The sequence below is a fragment of the Mustelus asterias genome, chromosome 11 (genome assembly GCF_964213995.1).
Source record: "Mustelus asterias chromosome 11, sMusAst1.hap1.1, whole genome shotgun sequence".
NCBI classification, from domain to species: domain Eukaryota; kingdom Metazoa; phylum Chordata; class Chondrichthyes; order Carcharhiniformes; family Triakidae; genus Mustelus; species Mustelus asterias.
The window spans coordinates 22293818-22313303 of NC_135811.1; the positions used below are offsets into that span (position 1 = coordinate 22293818).

General features: G+C 43.0%; 1 protein-coding gene across 1 annotated transcript in view; it reads left to right on the forward strand.

Moving 5' to 3' along the window:
* Positions 1–19486, forward strand: part of gfra1b (gdnf family receptor alpha 1b) — a 196792-nt gene that overhangs the window by 165961 nt on the left and 11345 nt on the right. Inside the window, exons 5-7 of the mRNA XM_078224358.1 lie at positions 10214–10323; positions 13271–13405; positions 16988–17175. Coding sequence (XP_078080484.1) covers positions 10214–10323; positions 13271–13405; positions 16988–17175 — 433 coding nt within the window. The remainder of the gene's footprint in view (positions 1–10213; positions 10324–13270; positions 13406–16987; positions 17176–19486) is intronic.

The window sequence follows — 19486 nt, forward strand, 5'->3', positions numbered from 1 at the left end:
CTCGAAAGCAGTCAGGCAACAGGAGTGATAGCTCTTGCCCCCTCACTGCACATTGGCACCCTAGACATCTCCTCAATGAATATCTGCCATAGTTCTGAAAGGTCTCAGTGTAAGCAGCAACAATCGACCGGTTCTGCTGAACCAACTCAGAGAGTGGTCAAGTTAGTAAACCGTTTTTTAATACTGGCACTGTGAGTTGATAATTGGTGACAAATACATTCAACAAAATTATTACGTTTGCCAATAAATTCACCATCTTATATATGGTACTTGAAGTATCTTTTATTTTTGGGTCTGCATTGCTTAACATTTATATAGAAATTGGCTGAATGGTTTAAATATTTTTAATGCAACTTTAAGGACCTAACAATGGCTGTGAATGCAAAGGGCCTCAATGAAACTTGATACAGAAGGGAATGAATAGGTCACCCAGTGGTGCTGTTCGACTAGTTGATCTCTGACGTCTGGCTGCAATGTATTGTGTTTATCCTAATTCTTCTGCTTCTCCCCCAACCCAATCTCCCCTCTGCCTTCGTTCAGTTCTTCCTGCTGCCTCCAAAAACAAAACCTTCTGAATTGCTGTGCTGTGCAGTATGCAGCGCACGATAATAATATGGCAATGCTGTGTAGACCTCAAACCTGTCCAGCCATCTGAACTTTTGCTTCAATAGCACAATAATGACATTCTGAGTTGTCCTGTGGCTGTGATTATATGCTTCTTTGCCTTTTGGCTAAGATCAAGGGCAGATTTTTGCAGCCTCACTATTCTTGAAACTGTAAAATCCCACCTGAAGTCAACAGACCTTCCCATGCTCCGCCTCTCGCCAGCTCCGATTCCCATAGTGGGCGGGCCGGTAAAATTCCGGCCCAAGTGTAGGATCAAGTGTGAGATCAGGTGCAACTTTCTTGTCTGTTTGGATCTAGTATGTCTTTTTTGTGGGGTGATGAATTGGATTCAATTTGAATTGATTTTGAAAGCAAGCAACGAGATGGATTTAGGGTTGCCCTGTCCACTCTGTGCATTGGCTTTGTAACTCTGAGCAAGAAATTCAATTTTTGCTTAATTATACTTGAGGGTGGCACGGTAGCACTGCTGCTTCACAGCGCCAGGGACCCAGGTTCGATTCCCAGCTTCGGTCACTGTCTGTGTGGAGTTTGCACCTTCTCCCCGTGTCTGCATGGGTTTCTTCCGGATGCTCCGGTTTCCTCCCACAGTCCAAAAGGCATGTTGATCAGGTGCATTGGCCATGCTAAATTCTCCTTCAGTGTACCCGAATAGGTGCCGGAGGTTGGCATCTAGAATATTTTCACAGTAACTTCATTTCAGTGTGAATGTAAGCCTACTTGTAACACGAATAAATAAACTTAAACTTAGTTATTCAGTCATGATTAGGTTTTGGAGAAGTGTCACCAGCCATTTGCGTAAGGGGTAGTCCTTGTTGATAAACAACAATCCTATTACTTTCCTGGAATGATGGAATAGTGGGAAGATAGATAAATGTCTTAAGATGCAAAATTCTATGATTCTATGGGCAGAATTTTTTAGCTGGTGGGGTTTCCTACTCCTCCACCTGTAGCATCAGTGGGGAACTCATCCCCATTGATCACAGCAACTCCACGGCTATTTAATGCTCCAAGCTGCTTTATGGTGTATGCTTATTCAATAGGTCTCACAAGAGGTTCTAAGTCTTGTATGGTTAATATAGAAGATAAGGGCTAGAGTCGGCCACTCAGCCCTTCGAGCCTGATCTGCCATTCATCACAATCATCACTGATTGTCCAACTCAATAGCCTAATCCTGTTTTCTCCCCATAACCTTTGATCCCGTTCGCCCCAAGTGCTATATCCAGCCGCTTCTTGAATAAATTCAATGTTTTGGCATCAACTACTTCCTGTGGTCATGAAGTCGCCACCAGAGAGAATGGCTAGGTACACGCCCAAAAAGAGCAGGAACCTCATTTTAATGTATCTGGTTAAATTTTTAGTGAATTATCAGCCCCTCCCCCTGCTATATTTCCCCCCCTCACCTCATTTTCAAACCTCAGCGATGTGACATCACATTGGCGAGGTTCGCCCAGACATGAAACTTTTGTGGGGATCCATCCAGGGGTGCAAAGGTGAGTCTCGTCCCCAGGGGAGAAGGAGATGCTCGCGCACTGTCCGCTGGCACTGCCCCGGCACAGCTTGGCACTGCCATGTTGACACAGTGCCAATCTGACAGTGCCATTCTGGCAGTGCTAACATGCCAATGCCAACATGTGCCAGGAGGCAGTGTCGGGATAGACGCTAGTGGGAGCCTCATGGGGGAGAGATGCCTCAGTGGGCTCGCCTTGCAGTTTGGCTTTTCTCAGGACACTGTGTTCTTCCGTGTGTCTCCATGCCTCACTGGTGAGCTCTGGTGAGTTAATGGTCACTACTCCTTGCGCCAGTATTGTTTTGGAGCTTTACATGTTGGCTGGAAGTTGCAGTGTTTGTGGCATGGTGTTTACAGGTTGTGTGACAGCAACACTTGGACCCTGGGGTTGAAGCTCATTCTTTAGTTGCTGGTCATTCTCCTGTGTGTCTTCCATTGAGGTACAGTGTTGATTACCTGAATATTTGGCTGGTCTGACCAAAGAGGAGCTTCTGCTGCCTGCAAAGAAATTGGATTAACCGGCTGTGCAAAGAGTGAAGACAATTCGGAGCTGAAGCCCCATTCGAGAGTCTCTTTACTGGTGGGCCTCTCATGAACATGTAGTTGATGACAAAGATGGTCTTAATATCTTTTGCCACTTTAAGGTTAAGGGCAACACAGGCATCTCTGCTCGAGAGAGAAAAAGACTGGTTTTGAATATTTGTTTGTTGCCTTACCTTCATGGTTCTAGGATCATCCAAATGACAGAAGCTCTGTCTCCACCAGACCTATAGCGTGGTGGGCCTGTCCATTGTAACCAGAGGACTATAAGACACAGTTCCTCATCTGAGAGGACTGTAACACTGGTTGCCCTATCCAATTTGAAGTTCGTGAACTAACCGTTTACTGAGACGTCCCTATTCCAAAAAGAACATCCAGGAACATTGACCTCACCCAAGAAGCATGATTGACTTTCTTCCTGGTGTGGTACCTGAATCTCATGGGTTGTCTTGGGATCATCCACGATTCTGGGAGCCTTAGCTTTGCACAGCTTTCCAGAATGGCTCAGGCGATTACAGTTGAAACACTGCACTGAGATTGCTGTCGCCTGTGAGGTTGTTTGGCTCCACAGCACTGACATGGTCACCCCCTCTTTTCCCTGCATTTTCAGCCATTTTGCAATCAATTCCCAGTTCAGTAGTGCGAGGGTAAGGGAGTGGAGGATGTTAATGAAGAGCCAGTGGAGTGAGGGAGCACCTGAGAGGGAGCAGACCTTGGTAGCCGGCGCCCAATATGGAAAGGAGGCCTTGGGTACCACCCCCTTGCCCCCAAGGCCAAGACCAGCTGGGCTTTCCCCATGCCCCTGAACTCCTTAATCCAACTTCATAATTGAGGTTGAGCAGGAAGTGGCCCTAAGTGACCATTAAGTTGGCACTTAAGGGCCTCAATTGGGAAGTAGGGTGGTGGTAAGGCCAATTAGGGAATTTTACAGGCTCCCCCGTCTGCAAACTTACGTGTGGCACGACGATGGGAACTGAAAGAACAAATTAAAAGAAACATTAAAAAGGCGTAGTAACCAGAAACATAACAGCAGTGAATGAATGACGAATTATATTTAATAAATGCTGACTTTGGTTATGTTGTGGTATTTCACCACCCTGTCATTTCTAAACCTGTCACTTTCTAAACCTGACAGTGTGTACATGATATTGAAAAGGAATAACATATCTGGTCAGCCATGCTCGACTCAAATTTCATCTCTTGTCAGCTGATTTCTGAACATATTAGTGAAATAATGAACTACCCAAAGTATCCAATCCTTCTGGTTGAAGGTGATTTATGTGGAGTCAAGCGATACCCACAGGGAAGAAAACCGAGAAAATGCATTAATTAAAGATGTAGCTCTGCGCAGTTGTTATTCTTTGTTTGTACAATGAATTCACTGACCTCTTAGATATAAAACATTGGGAATGAACTGACATTTTGGTAGCAGTGTAACCTTCTTTCAGTTCACCTACAATGATAAAGGCTTAATTAATTTCCAAGATTGAATGGTCTTTATAACTTGCAGGTCTTTCAGAATGAAGAGGCTATAATTTTTATTCCTTATACTATAGGTTAATTTAAAATCAATAATTCATTTTTATTGCACACATAATGATTGATTAGCAGTGAGCTAGTTAGATGTCATAGAGAACACCAATATATTTCTGCTAGCTTTGTTTTATCTAATTGGTCCTTGTAGTCCACTTTGATATATGAGCAATAGGGTAGGCAGTGTGCACTTTTTGACAAATAATTGATGTAAAATGAAACTAGAAGACAGCAGCATTCAAAATTCCATTGGTAGTGCTCTGCTATTATGGAGTTGTCTTAGTGAAATCCACTCCTTGATTAGGAATGATATTTCATGTGCATGTCTAACATTTCTTAACTCAGTGCTAAGAAATGGCATTTGTAAAAATAGGAGTAATTATATATAACCGTTGCTTTAAGTCATTATATCCATTAGGCTTGACAATGAAGACACTTTCTGACCCCATTACTAGGGATCATGTCATAGTTACCCTTTCGGAATCCACCACATTCAAACTACAATAAATAATGCAAGAGCTGAGAAACCATTCAGCAAATCTGCCATCTTATGAACAAAGTGGGGACCTAAATGTGACAAATACCCAAGTAGTAGTTAAACGTACCATCTTATTAAAAATACACCTCTCCCTGCTGAGGTAAAACAACTCACAGTTATACAACATCTTAAATGTGAGAAAATATCCCAAAGTACTTCACAGGAGCATTAATCAAACAAAATTTGACACCGAGGCACAAAAAGAGATATTACAGCAGGTCGATTTTAAAGAGTGTCTTAAAGGCGAAGTAGAGAAGTTTAAGGAGGGAACTGCAGAACTTTGGGCTTCTGCAGCTGAGCTCATGACTGCCAAGGCTGGAACAAGTAAAATCGGGGATGGGTCTGAGGACAAAGCTGGAGGAGCGCAGATACCTTGGAGGTATGGCACCACATTGCTATCATTCATGGGAACAAGAAACTTATCCACCAGGATTTACACGTGAAACATCGGTCCAGGTGTTGGATTGTGCCACATCTATCAGGAGGCACCAAAAGGTGTGATGTATTAGGCAGCATGCACCCTCATTTCACCTCAGAAGTGTGCAACTTGCTACATTGGTAAAGACTCCAACATGGATGTTCATCAATTGTGCTCAAAACATATGCAAATGTGGGGCCTAATGCCAATTTCGGACTTCTTTAAATAATCTGTTTATGACTGACTGCAGCATGGGCTGTAAATGCTGCCTTCAATATTCTCAGACATGTAGTAGCCAAACCAATAGCCCTCAAAGGGACCACTGGAGTTCATCATCAGAAAGGTATGTTATAATATTTTTTACATACCTTCTTGCAGAGCTGGGAAGAGCAGTGAATATGAGCTATAATCTTGTACAAATGATTTATAATAGAGCTTACATCAACATTCATTTGTTCATCTGCCTATTTATCCTTCCAGTCCAATGGTTTACTTTTTTATCCTCTGCTTTCTATCTTGTTGTTGATCTTTTCCAACACATCAATTAGCTGCTCTCATGCACTTTACTCAGGTTTGAGAATTGATTTCCTCTTGTTAAAGCTCAAGTGGTTTCTTTGGAAGGGAAAACTGAACAGAAGTGTTCTCATAACAAGTTTTGGCCACCAAGCAGAGTCATTTATCAAAATGTTTTCTGGTCATGTGTTGCCTGTTAGCTGTCCTGCATTGTAAAACCAATATTTTCTTAGCCAGTTTGTAAGAAAAAGCTCCTTACATGCAGTCAAAAAATTATTCAAATTTTCTATCCATTTCCAGTTCCATCAAACACTATTTTTATTCAGTTTGGTTCATTACTTTGTATTGTATGGTGACTGAAAATATTGGCACAATTACAACCTAGTCGACCTGGCATGAATGGGATGGGTTCAGGTTGGATGTCCATTTTAGGTGCTGCCCCATTGAAATAGTGCATCAAATTCGGCACATAAATTGGGCAACCAATCCAGCCCAGCTCTGTTCCTGACAGATCGGGTTAAGATCGGGTGATAAATAATAAATTATTTTGGATCCCTGGTCTATCGCACAGCATTAGAATGCATTTTTATTCTTTCATGGGATGTGAGTGTCACTGACAAGGCCAACATTTGTTGCCCATTCCCGAATATCCTTGAAACAAGTGCCTGCTTGGCTATTTCAGAGGGCAGTTTAAGAGTCAGCCACGTTACTTAGGATCTGGACTCACATGTCGGCAAACCAAGTAATGACGATAGATTCCACTCCATGAAGATCATTCGTGAACTGGATAAATTTTTATGACAATCGACAATAGTTTCATGGTCACCGTTACTGAGAGCAGCTTTCAATTCCAGAAAGAATTGAAATTCTACCACTTGCCATGATGGAGTTTGAACCTCAGCTCATCTGTTGCTGAAACCCACATGCACATTTTTATTTCCCTCAGGCATGACTGTTCCAATGCTCTCCTGGCCAGTCTCCATCTTCTACCCTCCATAATCCTAAGCTCATCCAAAGCTTTGTTGCCTCTATCCTAGCAAGCACCAAATCCCATTCATCTACCATGCTTGCGCTTGCTAACTGATAACTTTCGTGCTACCCTCACACCTCAATTTTAAAATTCTCATTCTAAGGTTTGAGTTCCTTCATGACCTCACCCTCCCTATCTTCGCCAGCCTTAAAAACCCTCTGAGAAGTTAGTGCTAACTCAGTTCAGGTTTTTGTATCCATCAACAATTTTGGGAATGGCATCTCCTTCACCTTACAATTGGCTTGCCTGCAGTCATCTAAGATCTAAGCCTGGAATTACTGCGCTAAACCTGTTTCTCCACTTCTTTTATGTTTAAGACCCTCTTAAAACCTGCCTCTCGAAACAAACTTTTGGTCACGTAATATCTCCTTGGTATCAACTTTTGCCCAACACCATTCTTGTCAGATGTCTTAGGATGCTTTACCAAATAAAGGTCCTGTATAAATTTAAGTTGTTACAAACTTGAGTTACCATGTGAAAGCACTGAGAAAAGGTTAGGCAAGAATAAGGAGAGAAGGAAACATTTGTTCTTTTTTCATATTCATTCATAGGATGCAGGTGTTGCAAAGCCAGCATTTAATGTCTATCCCTAGTTGCTGTTGAGAAGGTAGTGGCGAGCTACCATCTTAAGTTGCCTTAGGGAGGGTGTTCCAGGATTTTTACCCAGCAATGATGAAATAAATAGCACCATATTTTCAAATCAGGATGGAGTGTGATTTGCAGGTGGTGTCCGCTGCCCTTGTTCTTCCAGGTGGTTGTTCGGAGAGTTGGTGCAGACTCGATGGGCTGAATGGCCTGCTTCTGCACTGTAGGGATTCTCTGGTTTCCAACCTGCCCTGTTACTTTAAGACAGTAAGAGTTTTAACAACACCAGGTTAAAGTCCAACAGGTTTATTTGGTAGCAAATACCATTAGCTTTCGGAGCACTGCTCCTTCGTCAGATGGAGTGGAAATCTGCTCTCAAACAGGGCACAGAGACACAAAATCAAGTTACAGAATACTGATTAGAATGCGAATCCCTACAACCAACCAGATCTTAAAGATACAGACAATGTGGGTGGAGGGAGCATTAAGCACAGGTTAAAGAGATGTGTATTGTCTCCAGACAGGATAGCCAGCAAGTCCAGGAGACAAGCTGTGGGGGTTACTGATAATGTGACATAAATCCAACATCCCGGTTTAGGCCGTCCTCATGTGTGCGGAACTTGGCTATCAGTTTCCGCACACATGAGGACGGCCTAAACCGGGATGTTGGATTTATGTCACATTATCAGTAACCCCCACAGCTTGTCTCCTGGACTTGCTGGCTATCCTGTCTGGAGACAATACACATCTCTTTAACCTGTGCTTAATGCTCCCTCCACCCACATTGTCTGTATCTTTAAGATCTGGTTGGCTGTAGGGATTCGCATTCTAATCAGTATTCTGTAACTTGATTTTGTGTCCCTGTGCCCTGTTTGAGAGCAGATTTCCACTCCATCTGACAAAGGAGCAGCGCTCCGAAAGCTAATGGTATTTGCTACCAAATAAACCTGTTGGACTTTAACCTGGTGTTGTTAAAACTCTTACTGTGTTCACCCCAGTCCAACGCCGGCATCTCCACATCTGTTACTTTAAGGCCACTGCTCAGTATTCCCCACAACAATTTGCATCTACATAGCACTTTTAACATGGTAAATTGTCCCAAGGTTTTTCACAGAAGCATTATCATTATGATATCTAGTCATAAAAGGTGACAATAGATAATCAAAAGCTTGGCCAAAGTGGAAGATTTTAACAAGCATCTTAAAGGAGGTGAGAAAGGATATTCCTCATGACAATTGGACCAATAAGTTCAAAGACAAGTAAGAATTTAATTGCTTTCTGATGAGGTACATTTTCAGATTACCTGAACTTATAAATGTCAACTCCAGGTCATGCAAAAACATAATGCCTTCCTTCTCCCTTTTTCTATATTTATGACTTATTGAAGTGTGAATTCTGACGTATGGCAGATACTCATAAGATCTTTATATAAATAGATAAATCAGTTAATTAGTTCTCAGTTGAGAGTTTAACGACAGATAGTTTTCAGTAATTTCAGTAATAAAACATTTATTTAAACCATAAAAGCCATTACTTTCTAAATAACCTTAGATTTGCTCTATAAAGCTGCCATTGGCAGTTTATACAGACACCATATTATAGAGAGAGATGAGGACGAAAGAGATGCTGGCCCTAACGTTTATGGAGAGGCAAGGTAGTGCAGTTGAGGGGGCATTTCCTGGAAAGCTTAGAAATGTGGAGGTCTACATTATCATTTTTAGTTCAGTTTCCCATGTGGCAGCCAGCGAGAATGATAGATTGACAGAAAAGCCTGCAGCAGATGACCTCAACCAGGGATCTATGAGGATGGTCCCGGTGGCACAGTGGTTAACACTATTGTCTCACAGCGCCAGGGACTTGGATTCAATTCCGGCCTCGGGTGACTGTGTGGAGTTTGCACTTTTGCCCCGTGTGTACATAGGTTTCCTCCGGGTGCACCGGTTTCCTCCCACACTCCAAAGATGTGCGGGTTAGGTTGATTGGCCATGCTAAATTGACCCTGGTGTCAGAGGGATTGGCAGGATAAATGTGTAAGGTTACAGGAATAGGGCCTGGGTGGGATTGTGGTCGGTGCAGACTCGATGGGCCAAATAGCCTCCTTTTGTACTGTAGGGATTCTATGATTCTATGAAGTGGAAAAGATTGTGGCTTAGACTACGAAAATCAGGAGGCATTTAGGAAGGATCGGGGCTTGGTGGGGATTGGTGGCCAATCATAATGGAGATGCCACAACTGGCAGAAGCTTTGCCTGAGGATCAGAGGGAGACTTGATATTCTAGCTCACAAATAGTACTGGAAAAATATTTATTGGCTTGAAGCAGCTGCAACATCACCCTCACCCCCCCCCCCCCCCCCGCAACTTTCCCTTTAGCTCCCCGTCTCCCCAAACCCAAGTATTAAGTTTGAATCAGACTTTCAAATGTGCTGTGGGGACCTGATTTAAATAACATAATAAAATGTCCTGGCTTTAGAGAGCAGGAGCTGGACATGCCTTGCAACCTATCACTATGAACGTGGGGGCAGGTTCACAGGTTGGGTATCACGATTTTTAATTCTTAAATCTCCACCTTTTCCATCCTGTCATAGGGTGGGTGATGAATATTAATCTCTCCGTATATATTTTTGTAAAGATGTTGACCGGAATTTTTCAGCTGTTCATGCCACTGCGACAAGCGAGGACGGACCAGAGAATCCCACTGACGTGAACGGCTGGAGAATTCCAGCCCGTTGTTTCTGTATTAGAGAGAGAAAACGTAGATGCAAATATATTGAGAAGTGAATCTCACTGGAAAGATAACACCAGAAGAAATTATATATTCAATTTCAATGCTGTTGTCCCACAGCAAAAAAAAACCTTCTCTTGTTTTCCTGCTAATGTGCTAAGGTAATGACTTGTTTTGTTTGCTTTTTGTCTCTTAACAGGTCACGGCTTGCAGATTTCATCACAAACTGTCAGCCAGAACCTCGTTTGGCAAGTGGCTGTTTAAGGCAGAACTATGCAGCCTGTTTACTTGCTTATTCCGGACTCATAGGTGAGCTTTAGCAGTGAAGGGACACTTCCTTGCACAAAGAGTCACGGGGCTTTGGAATTCATTCCCAGGGTTAGCGATTGAAGCAGAAACAATATCAACGTTCTCTATCAGGTTGGATAAGCAGATAAAAGAAACGTATTTGCAGAGCTACGTGATGAGCATGACGTAGAATTATATGAAGGCTACAGCGTAGAAACAGGTCATTACGCTCAGCTGGTCCACACTGCTGATACTGCTTCACATGAACATTCGGGCACCCCCTCTTTGTCTAACTGTATAGGCATTTAATTCTTTTGTACAATATCCAGCTTCCCCTCAAATGTATCTATGCTATCAGTCTCAATTAATTCCATGGTCTCATCACATTATGAGTAAAAAAAAGTTTTCTTTAATGCTTTGTTGAAATATATTCGTGACTATGTTATATTAAGGCTGACACATAAAATTTTTCGTGGTGGTGGGTGAGTGGGGAGGGGATGAGATGCTGGGTGCAGGTGGCTGACTTCTTCCCACCACCATGCCATTTTGTCAGTGACAGGATTGGCAGATGAGCTGTCAGATCGGAACCCAATTAATCAGGCAGTTCAGGGCCTTTACCAACTTCTGTTAATTTTTTCCATTGGCAGAACATCCATCATGTGGAGATGCCGGCGTTGGACTGGGGTAAGCACAGTAAGAAGTCTCACAACACCAGGTTAAAGTCCAACAGGTTTGCTCCGAAAGCTTATGGTATTTGCTACCAAATAAACCTGTTGGACTTTAACCTGGTGTTGTGAGACTTCTTACAGAACATCCATCACCATAGAGGGAAACTGCCAGGTAAATCATAGTGATTTTCCATTGGGCTTCATCAGGGAATCCTACTTTTTGGGCATTCTATGGTCCATAAAGGGCCCCCCTCAGTGAGAATAACTGCCCCCTGGGCAAAGGCACCACCTACCCTCACCAACCTTCCCCAAGCCTTTCTGGGGCCTAACTGGCTGGCCTGGGCACCCAAAGACTTCAATTTATTTATTAGTGTCACAAGTAAGCTTGCATCAACACTGCAATGAGGTTACTGTGAAAATCCCTGAGTTGCCACACTCCAGCGCCAGTTCGGGTACACTGAGGGAGAATTTAACACGGCCAATGCACCTAACCAGCACGTCTTTCAGACTGTAGGAAGAAACCGGAGCACCCTCAGGAAACCCATGCGGACACAGAGAGAACGTGCGAACTCCACACAGACAGTGACCCTAGCCAGGAATCGAACCCGGGTCCCTCCGCTGTGAGGCAACAGTGCTAACCACTGTGCCACTGTGCTGCCCCACTTACCAGACTTGAGGGTGCATGACCATCAATGCATCCTCTTCCTTCAGTTGCAGCCTCAGCAATGGCCATTTTTTGATTATTCTTTCACGGGATGTGGGTGTCACTGGCTAGGCCAGTATTTATTGCCTCACCAATTGCTCTTGAGAAGGTGGTGAGTTACCTTTTCGAATGGCTGCATTCTGTGTGGTGTAGGTTCACCCACAGTACTATTGAGAGTTCTAGGATTTTGACCCAATGACAGTGAAGGAATGGTGATATATTTCCAAGTCAGGCTGGAGTGTGGCTTGGAGGGGAACTTGCAGATGGTAGTGTTCCTAAGTGTCTGCTGCCCTTGTCCTTCTAGATGGTAGTGGCTGCAGGTTTAGAAGGTGCTGCCAAAAGAGTCTTGGTGAGTTCCTGTAGATGGTACACACTGCTGCCACTGGGCGTCGGTGGTGGAAGATGGTGAATGAGATGCCAATCATGTTGGCTGCTTTGTTCTGCAAAATGTTGAGCTTCTTGAGTGTTGTTGGTGCTGCATTCATCCAGACAAATGGATAGTATTCCATCATACTCCTGACTTTTGCCTTTAGATTGTAGACACCAAGAGGTGAGTCACTTGCAACAGAATTCCAAGCCTCTGACCTGCTCTTGTAACCAATATATTTATACAGCTGGTCCAGTTCAGTTTTTGGTAGTCTCAAGGATATTGATAGTGGCAGGGATTCAGCAATGGCAATGCTATTGAATATCATGGGAGAGGGGTTAGATTCTCTCTTGTTAGAGGTGGTCATTGCTAGCCACTTGTGTAGCATGAATATTGCTCGCCAGCATCAGCTGCATCCCGAATGGGGTTATGAATGTTATCCAGTCTTACTGCATACGGGCACGGACAAGCTTCATTGTCTGTGCCGTTGACTTGCAGTATCATTGCTGAGGCTACTGATTTGGCAGTCCTCTTACTGGGTTGGCAGCTCTTGGGCTGGGCTGCCATCTTTAATAAGACATTAGCCTCAGAGACTGCCACCTAAATGGCTGCCACTGGCAAAATATGGCCTTTGGTCCTGCTGCCTGCTGAATTGGGGTGGCCCCACTTCTGATTTTGATCCAGGACCCTGTCACCTCTGCAAGATCCAGCCAGTTGTCCTTGCAACTATCTCATCACTGAGTGAGAGGTGGGTAAATACAATTGGAACTATTTTCCCACTGACAAAGTAAACACCGACGTGAGCTGGTTCAGCCGAATGAACAAAGAACAAAGGACAATACAGCACAGGAACAGGCCCTTCGGCCCTCCAAGCCCGCGCCGCTCCCTGGTCCAAATGGCCTGTATGCATGATGCAACTTGTACAATTCAAGTCGACGTTAGACTTTGCTTATACTTTCAACATAAAACCGTTATTGAATAACAATTCTGGAGAAATGGCTTATCCAATTTTCCATCAAGCTGCCTTTTATCTTGCTTGGCTCTATTGATGCTTGACTCTGAAAAACGACAACCAGTAATGGGTGAGCAATTTCTTGTTATTTCTGAGCATTATATTTCCTTTCTAGTAACTGTGATGTGACAGCCAAAGTGTTTTATCTGAGAATATATAACAGTTTGTGTTTGGTTAAATGAATGATCATTAAATTTGATCTTGGCTTCTCTTGACAGGAACTGTCATCACCCCAAACTATATTGATTCCACTGGCATCAGTGTGGCACCATGGTGTACTTGTATTGGAAGCGGAAACCAAAAGGAGGAGTGTGATGAGTTCCACAATTTCTTCAAGGACAACAGATGCTTCAGTAAGTTCAGCAATCCACAACAGTCAGATTTATAGATATTGTGAAAGTAGTAATTATGTTCAATTTCAGCATTATGCTGTTGTTTAGCATATGCAGTGACACATCATACACAAATTTTATATTGTACTATCTACACATTGGAAAGTACTATAATTTTTCAGATCTTCTCAATAGAACTGCTTCGCTGGACTCTGTCCTTTACGAGGTTTGCCCCTCAAACATATAGTTCAGAATAACAAATGAGACCAAGTATCATTCATTAATCTATACTCTAATGTAACCACCTAACATGCACAAACCCAGAATCAGAACAGAAATGTACATAGCTATTAGATTTATTCCGAGATAGATATAGAAAGGATTCAGACTATACATACATATCAATTCCACATATATCAAAATAACTACAATGCATGATTTCAGTGAAATTTAATTGCTCTCAAATAATTCTCAATCATTAAGCAAGGTGTCAAAAATATGAGGGGGGCGATTCTCCCAGCCCACTGCGCTGCTCCAGCAGTGCAGCGGGCAGGGATACATCCGCAGCGGCCGTTTCGCGGGCTTCCCGCTGGGCGCCAATGCCTCCACACATCTCCCAGGCAAAGTTTTTTGACATAATTAGAAATTGGCGCGGAGCTGATTATCATATGGAAATGTCATAGTAATGGGCATTTCCATGTGATTAGCGGGCCCAAGACGGAATTCGCTGGGCTCGAAAGCATCTCCCCCACCAGCGAGATTTACTACTGTTCCCTGCTAACGGATTGGGACTGTCAGATCAGGGCTGTCCGGGGGATGGGGGGGGGGGCGGGGGGGGGGGGGGGGGAGACGTCGGGGCTGATCATCGGGAAGGGGTGGGGGTAGGGTTGGGACAGTCCAGAGTAGGGCGGGTGGGTTGGGGAGATTAGGACTGGCCCAGGGAAGTGCAAGAGACCAGCGATCATGGGGTTGGGGGGGTCAGAAGGCCAGCGATGGGGCTGGCCAGCGATCTGGAGGCCGTCAATGTGGGGGGCTACTGCACATGCACTGATCACTGACAGGTCAGTGCATACACAGGGGCCTGCTCAGTGCTATGCTGCTGGCCTCTCAGGTGAGACTAGGCCCCACCCCTAGCTTTCCAGAGTGAATCAAGCTAGGGCATTCTGTGATTCACAGTGTATTGGAGATTCATTCTGGAAATCACACTAAGCAAACTGGTGGGATTTACTCCCATTTTCTCGCACATTAGGAACTTAGAATGTTCTAGGGAGAATCCCGGCCGATATTGTTGACTTTTTAAATTTGGTTTTGGATTATTTTGTACAAATATGAATCCCTCCTTTGAGACCATAAGATCATAATTTTTAGGAGCAGAATTAGACCATTCATCCAATCAAGTCTGCTCCGCCATTCAATCATGGCTGATATGTTTCTCAACCCCATACTTCCGCCTTTTCCCCGTAACCTTTGATCCCCTCACCAATAGTGGACAGTGAGGAAGGTTTTCAAAGCTTGCAGAGGGATTTGGACCAGCTAGAAAAATGGGCTGAAAAATGGCAGATGGAGTTTAATGCAGACAAGTGTCCATCACTTTGGAAGGACAAACCAAGGTAGAACATACAAGGTAAATGGTAGGACACTGAAGAGTGCAGTAGAACAGAGGGATCTGGGAATACAGATACATAATTCCCTAAAAGTGGCGTCACAGGTAGAAAGGATCGTAAAGAGTGCTTTTGGTACATTGGCCTTTATAAATCAAAGTATTGAGTATAAGAGTTGGAATGTTATGGTGAGGTTGTATAAGACATTGGTGAGGCCGAATTTAGAGTATTGTGTGCAGTTTTGGTCACCTAATTACAGGAAGGATATTAATAAGGTTGAAAGAGAAGGTTTACAAGGATGTTGCCGGGACTTGAGAAACTGAGTTACAGAGAAAGGTTGAATAGGTTAGGGCTTTATTCCCTGGAGCGTAGAAGAATGAGGGGAGATTTGATAGAGGTGTATAAAATTATGATGGGTATAGATAGAGTGAATGCAAGCAAGCTTTTTCCACTGAGGCTAGGGGAGAAAAAAACTAGAGGACATGGGTTAAGGGTGAAGGGGGAAAAATTTAAAGGTAATATTAGGGGGGGCTTCTTCACACAGAGAGTGGTGGGAGTGTGGAATGAGCTGCCAGATGAGGTGGTGAATGCGGGCTCACTTTTAACATTTAAGAAAAACTTGGACAGGTACATGGATGAGAGGGGTGTGGAGGGATATGGTCCAGGTGCAGGTCAATGGGACTAGGCAGAAAAATGGTTCAGCACAGCCAAGAAGGGCCAAAAGGCCTGTTTCTGTGCTGTAATGTTCTATGGTTCTATGGTTCAATCAAGAGCCTATCTATCTCTGTCTTAAATGCACCCAATGACCTGGCCTTCACAGCCTTCTATGACAATGAATTCCATAGATTTACCACCCTCTGGCTGAAGAAATTCCTCCTCATTTTGGTTCTAAGGGTCGTCCCTTTGCTCTGAGGTTGTGCCCTCGGGTCCCAGAGTCTCCTGCTAATGGAAACATCTTTTGGTCAATGGATAGATGCATAGATAATGAATATAGAGTCATAGGGTGAGATTGTCCGGTTGTTTACACCAGCGGAATCTTCTGGTCCCACTAGCGGTGCACCCCTGCCACCAGTTTCCTGGCAGCATGGGGTGGATTCAGCGGGAAATCTCATTGACAGCGGCTGGACCAGAAGATCCTGTCGCCGGCCGATGGTGGGCCGTCTCCCACCACCAAGAAACACACCACGGGGAGGCCAGAGAAGCTCGCCCATACAATCAGGAAAGTCCCAATTCTGATCCCTGATTTATGCTGGTGGTGGGATGCTGCTATTGATTTCAGTATTCCTGTGTTAGACAGATCAAGAATTGTCCAGCGATTGTGCTACTATCATTGTCCAGTGACTTGCTGGAAAGTATGAGTGTGTGACCGTGGGATAGGAGAAGGCTGCGATGGCTGACTATGGTACAAATAATAACTGTTTGGGTGAGGTGTTGGAGGTCAGTTAATAACATTCCCAACAATTACATTCCCACTATCTTCATTGGTGAGAAAAGTGAAATGTAATTCACCTCTAATCCTGTCTGGCACTTACAGTTGAGGGAGGAATGGGAAATTTTGGGGTTGGGGGTGAGGCAAAGGTAAACAATACAAAGGATGTCACGTCTGTTGCTGGCTCATCAATGTTTTATGGAACAGCATCAGTAATTTGGTGATGTCTGTACTTAACAAAATATACCTAAATTGTTAAAGTGATATAGGCCGGAATTCTCTGACCATTCACCGGTCCGGCCAGCAGCGCACCCCATGCCCATGGGTTTCCTGCCGGCATGGGGTGACATCAATGGAAATCCAGAGAATCTCGCCGCGAGCAAAGAACACTCCACCTCCCGCCAGCGGGAAACACGCGGCCGGGAGGCTGGAGAATGTCACCCAATTGTCTTTATATTTTAATTTGCTTAATTCAAATAAATGCTACTTTTAGGACACTTAAAATTTCCCTCTTCTCTCCAAACATTTGTAATTGCATCAGGTTATTTCCTTACTCTTTGTTTAATTCTGCAGAAAATGCCATACAAGCATTTGGTAATGGCACCGATGTGAATGTTTGGCAGTTAATGCCACCTGTACAGACCACAGCACCATCCAAGCAAATCTACACACCCCAGGGTAATTCGGAGCCAGTGAGCTATGGCAATGAAATTCACACAGCAGATGATGACAGCGTCTTTCCTATATGTGCAAATCTGCAGGTAAGGGATTACTAAAACTCTTCAGAAACCTAGCAGTGGCCATGTGGTTATCAAGGCATGGCGAGGAAATGAGATGCAAAAACGGATTAATTAGCATGAAATGGCATCCTCACATTTATGGCTTAAAACCTTAGAGGCCGAACACAAGACATTAGATGACTTGTCAACTTGTCTTGTCAGATTTAATTGGCAGTTGTATTAGCAATGCAGCTGACATTGTCAAGCTGCACTGATCTGATGCCAACAGATTTATTTTGCTCTGTGTGGAAAGACGAGAAACAAAAATGCTGCTTGATTGCCTGATAACTCTCAGTGCAGCAGACTAATTCAATAGCTGAAACTAGCTGGTTGATCGTAAAACTATTTGTTTCTATTCCAGTGCGACAGTTATTGTGAGACTTGAAGCTCGATTAAATAAAACATTTACCCTGCCAGATACTCAAGTAAGGCTTTGGACACATTGACTGCCTTCATAGTATTCACAGAAGAAAAGTTGTTCTTTAATAACAACTTGGGGGCGGCACGGTGGCACAGTGGCATTGACCCGAACAGGTGCCGGAGTGTGGCAGCTAGGGGAATTTCACAGTAACTTCATTGCAGTGTTAATGTAAGCCTTACTTGTGACTAATAAATAAACTTTTAAAATACATCACTCTTATAATAGTCAGCAAACAAAAGTCATTCTTTGAACCCCTTAAAGTGAAAAGATTTGAAAATTAAATTTATAAATGCTACGTATTCACTATAAAAACATTCACACACTGTGATATTCAGTTACATACGAATTGCAGTATAAATAGTGGTAGCCATGTGTTGTCATCCAAAGAAAAGGTAATTAATATTGGTCTTGAAATATCATTCAATTGAAAATAAAACAGAAAAATAACACTTTATGTTAAATATTCATCAAATTACAGAAGCAACTATGTATATTGAATCTACAATTATGGCTTTAAAACATATCCCAGTAAGTTAGAATATTCATGGAGTTCTTTACCACTGCAATACATTTAATTTGGTGCAAATATCAGCTACTGTTCAGTTTCTTTCTACTGTTAAAAAAAATCGCAGATAGAAAAGGAAGATGACTGCCTTTACCTTTTCAAACCAAAATCTAGGTTTGAACCATATTGCTCCAACGGTTTTTACTTTTAAAGAGCCTTTAACACAGCAAGAATGTCTCACAGTGTTTCACCAAGTGATCAACCAAGACTTGTTAATGTTGCAGGAGGTTTGCAACTTGATATGAGACAGACAAACAATCAAACAGCACAACAATAGCCGTCTTGGTGATAATCAGGTAATGCTGGTGGTCCTGCAATATCTTGCAATCAGTAATAAATAACTATATAATCTTGAACAGGAAAAATAGATAGCTCGTGTCAAAATATTTATTTAAAAACAAAAGTCTTCAGACTGCTGAACTGAAATAGTTTTCCTTTGAAATTTAAATGGACTGCGAAACTTGTTGTGCATTGATTGAAATCCAAAATGCATGATTCAGTTGTGCACACAGCAGTGGCAAGAATGCCAATTTCTCATCTCCAGAACAGTAATATTCAAACATAAAAGCTATTCTCACACTTTCTGCACCACCTTCAGCTGATTCTCTGGTTCGTTAAAGTTGGTTCAATGCTGCCGACAGAGTATGGTGTGTGGATGCATATTTTCATTCGTTTCAGTTAGAGCACTCACAAAATAACAGAAACATGCTTACAAGATCTCTACTGAGACTCCTCAGAAGCTACACAGTACAAGTGAAATATTTACTTAAAACCATATAAAGACTTCTTGTTAAGTACCTATTGAAACAAATGGGAAATGGAATCACACGTTGATAGCAGAAATGACATGACCAGCAAACCGAAAGTGAAATCAAAGAGTATTTTAGATAACACAAAATATTATAAAATGACAGGCCTTGATTATTCAAAGAGGATAGGATTCACTCAGTTTACATGAGGATTAATGCAATTTTTTAATTAGAAGCAGAAATATATTAGTTATTCATAAGTCTAATCACATGTTGATGCATCTCAAGACTATTTGACATCAAGTTGAAACAAATTGTTCTGACTTTTGTTGTGGTTATAATTGGAATAATGAGGCACCATTGGGAGAATGCTGTGACCGGATAATCTTACCTTCAACCTCCCTCAACCCTTGCTTGGAATTCACAATAGCTTTCAATATGCAGGATTCTTCTTTGGGCTTCGAGAACCTGATGTTTGAACCAAATGCACGAACTCGAGATAGGAGTAGACCATACATCAGGACAGCTCCAGCATTCAATATAATCCTGGCTGATCTT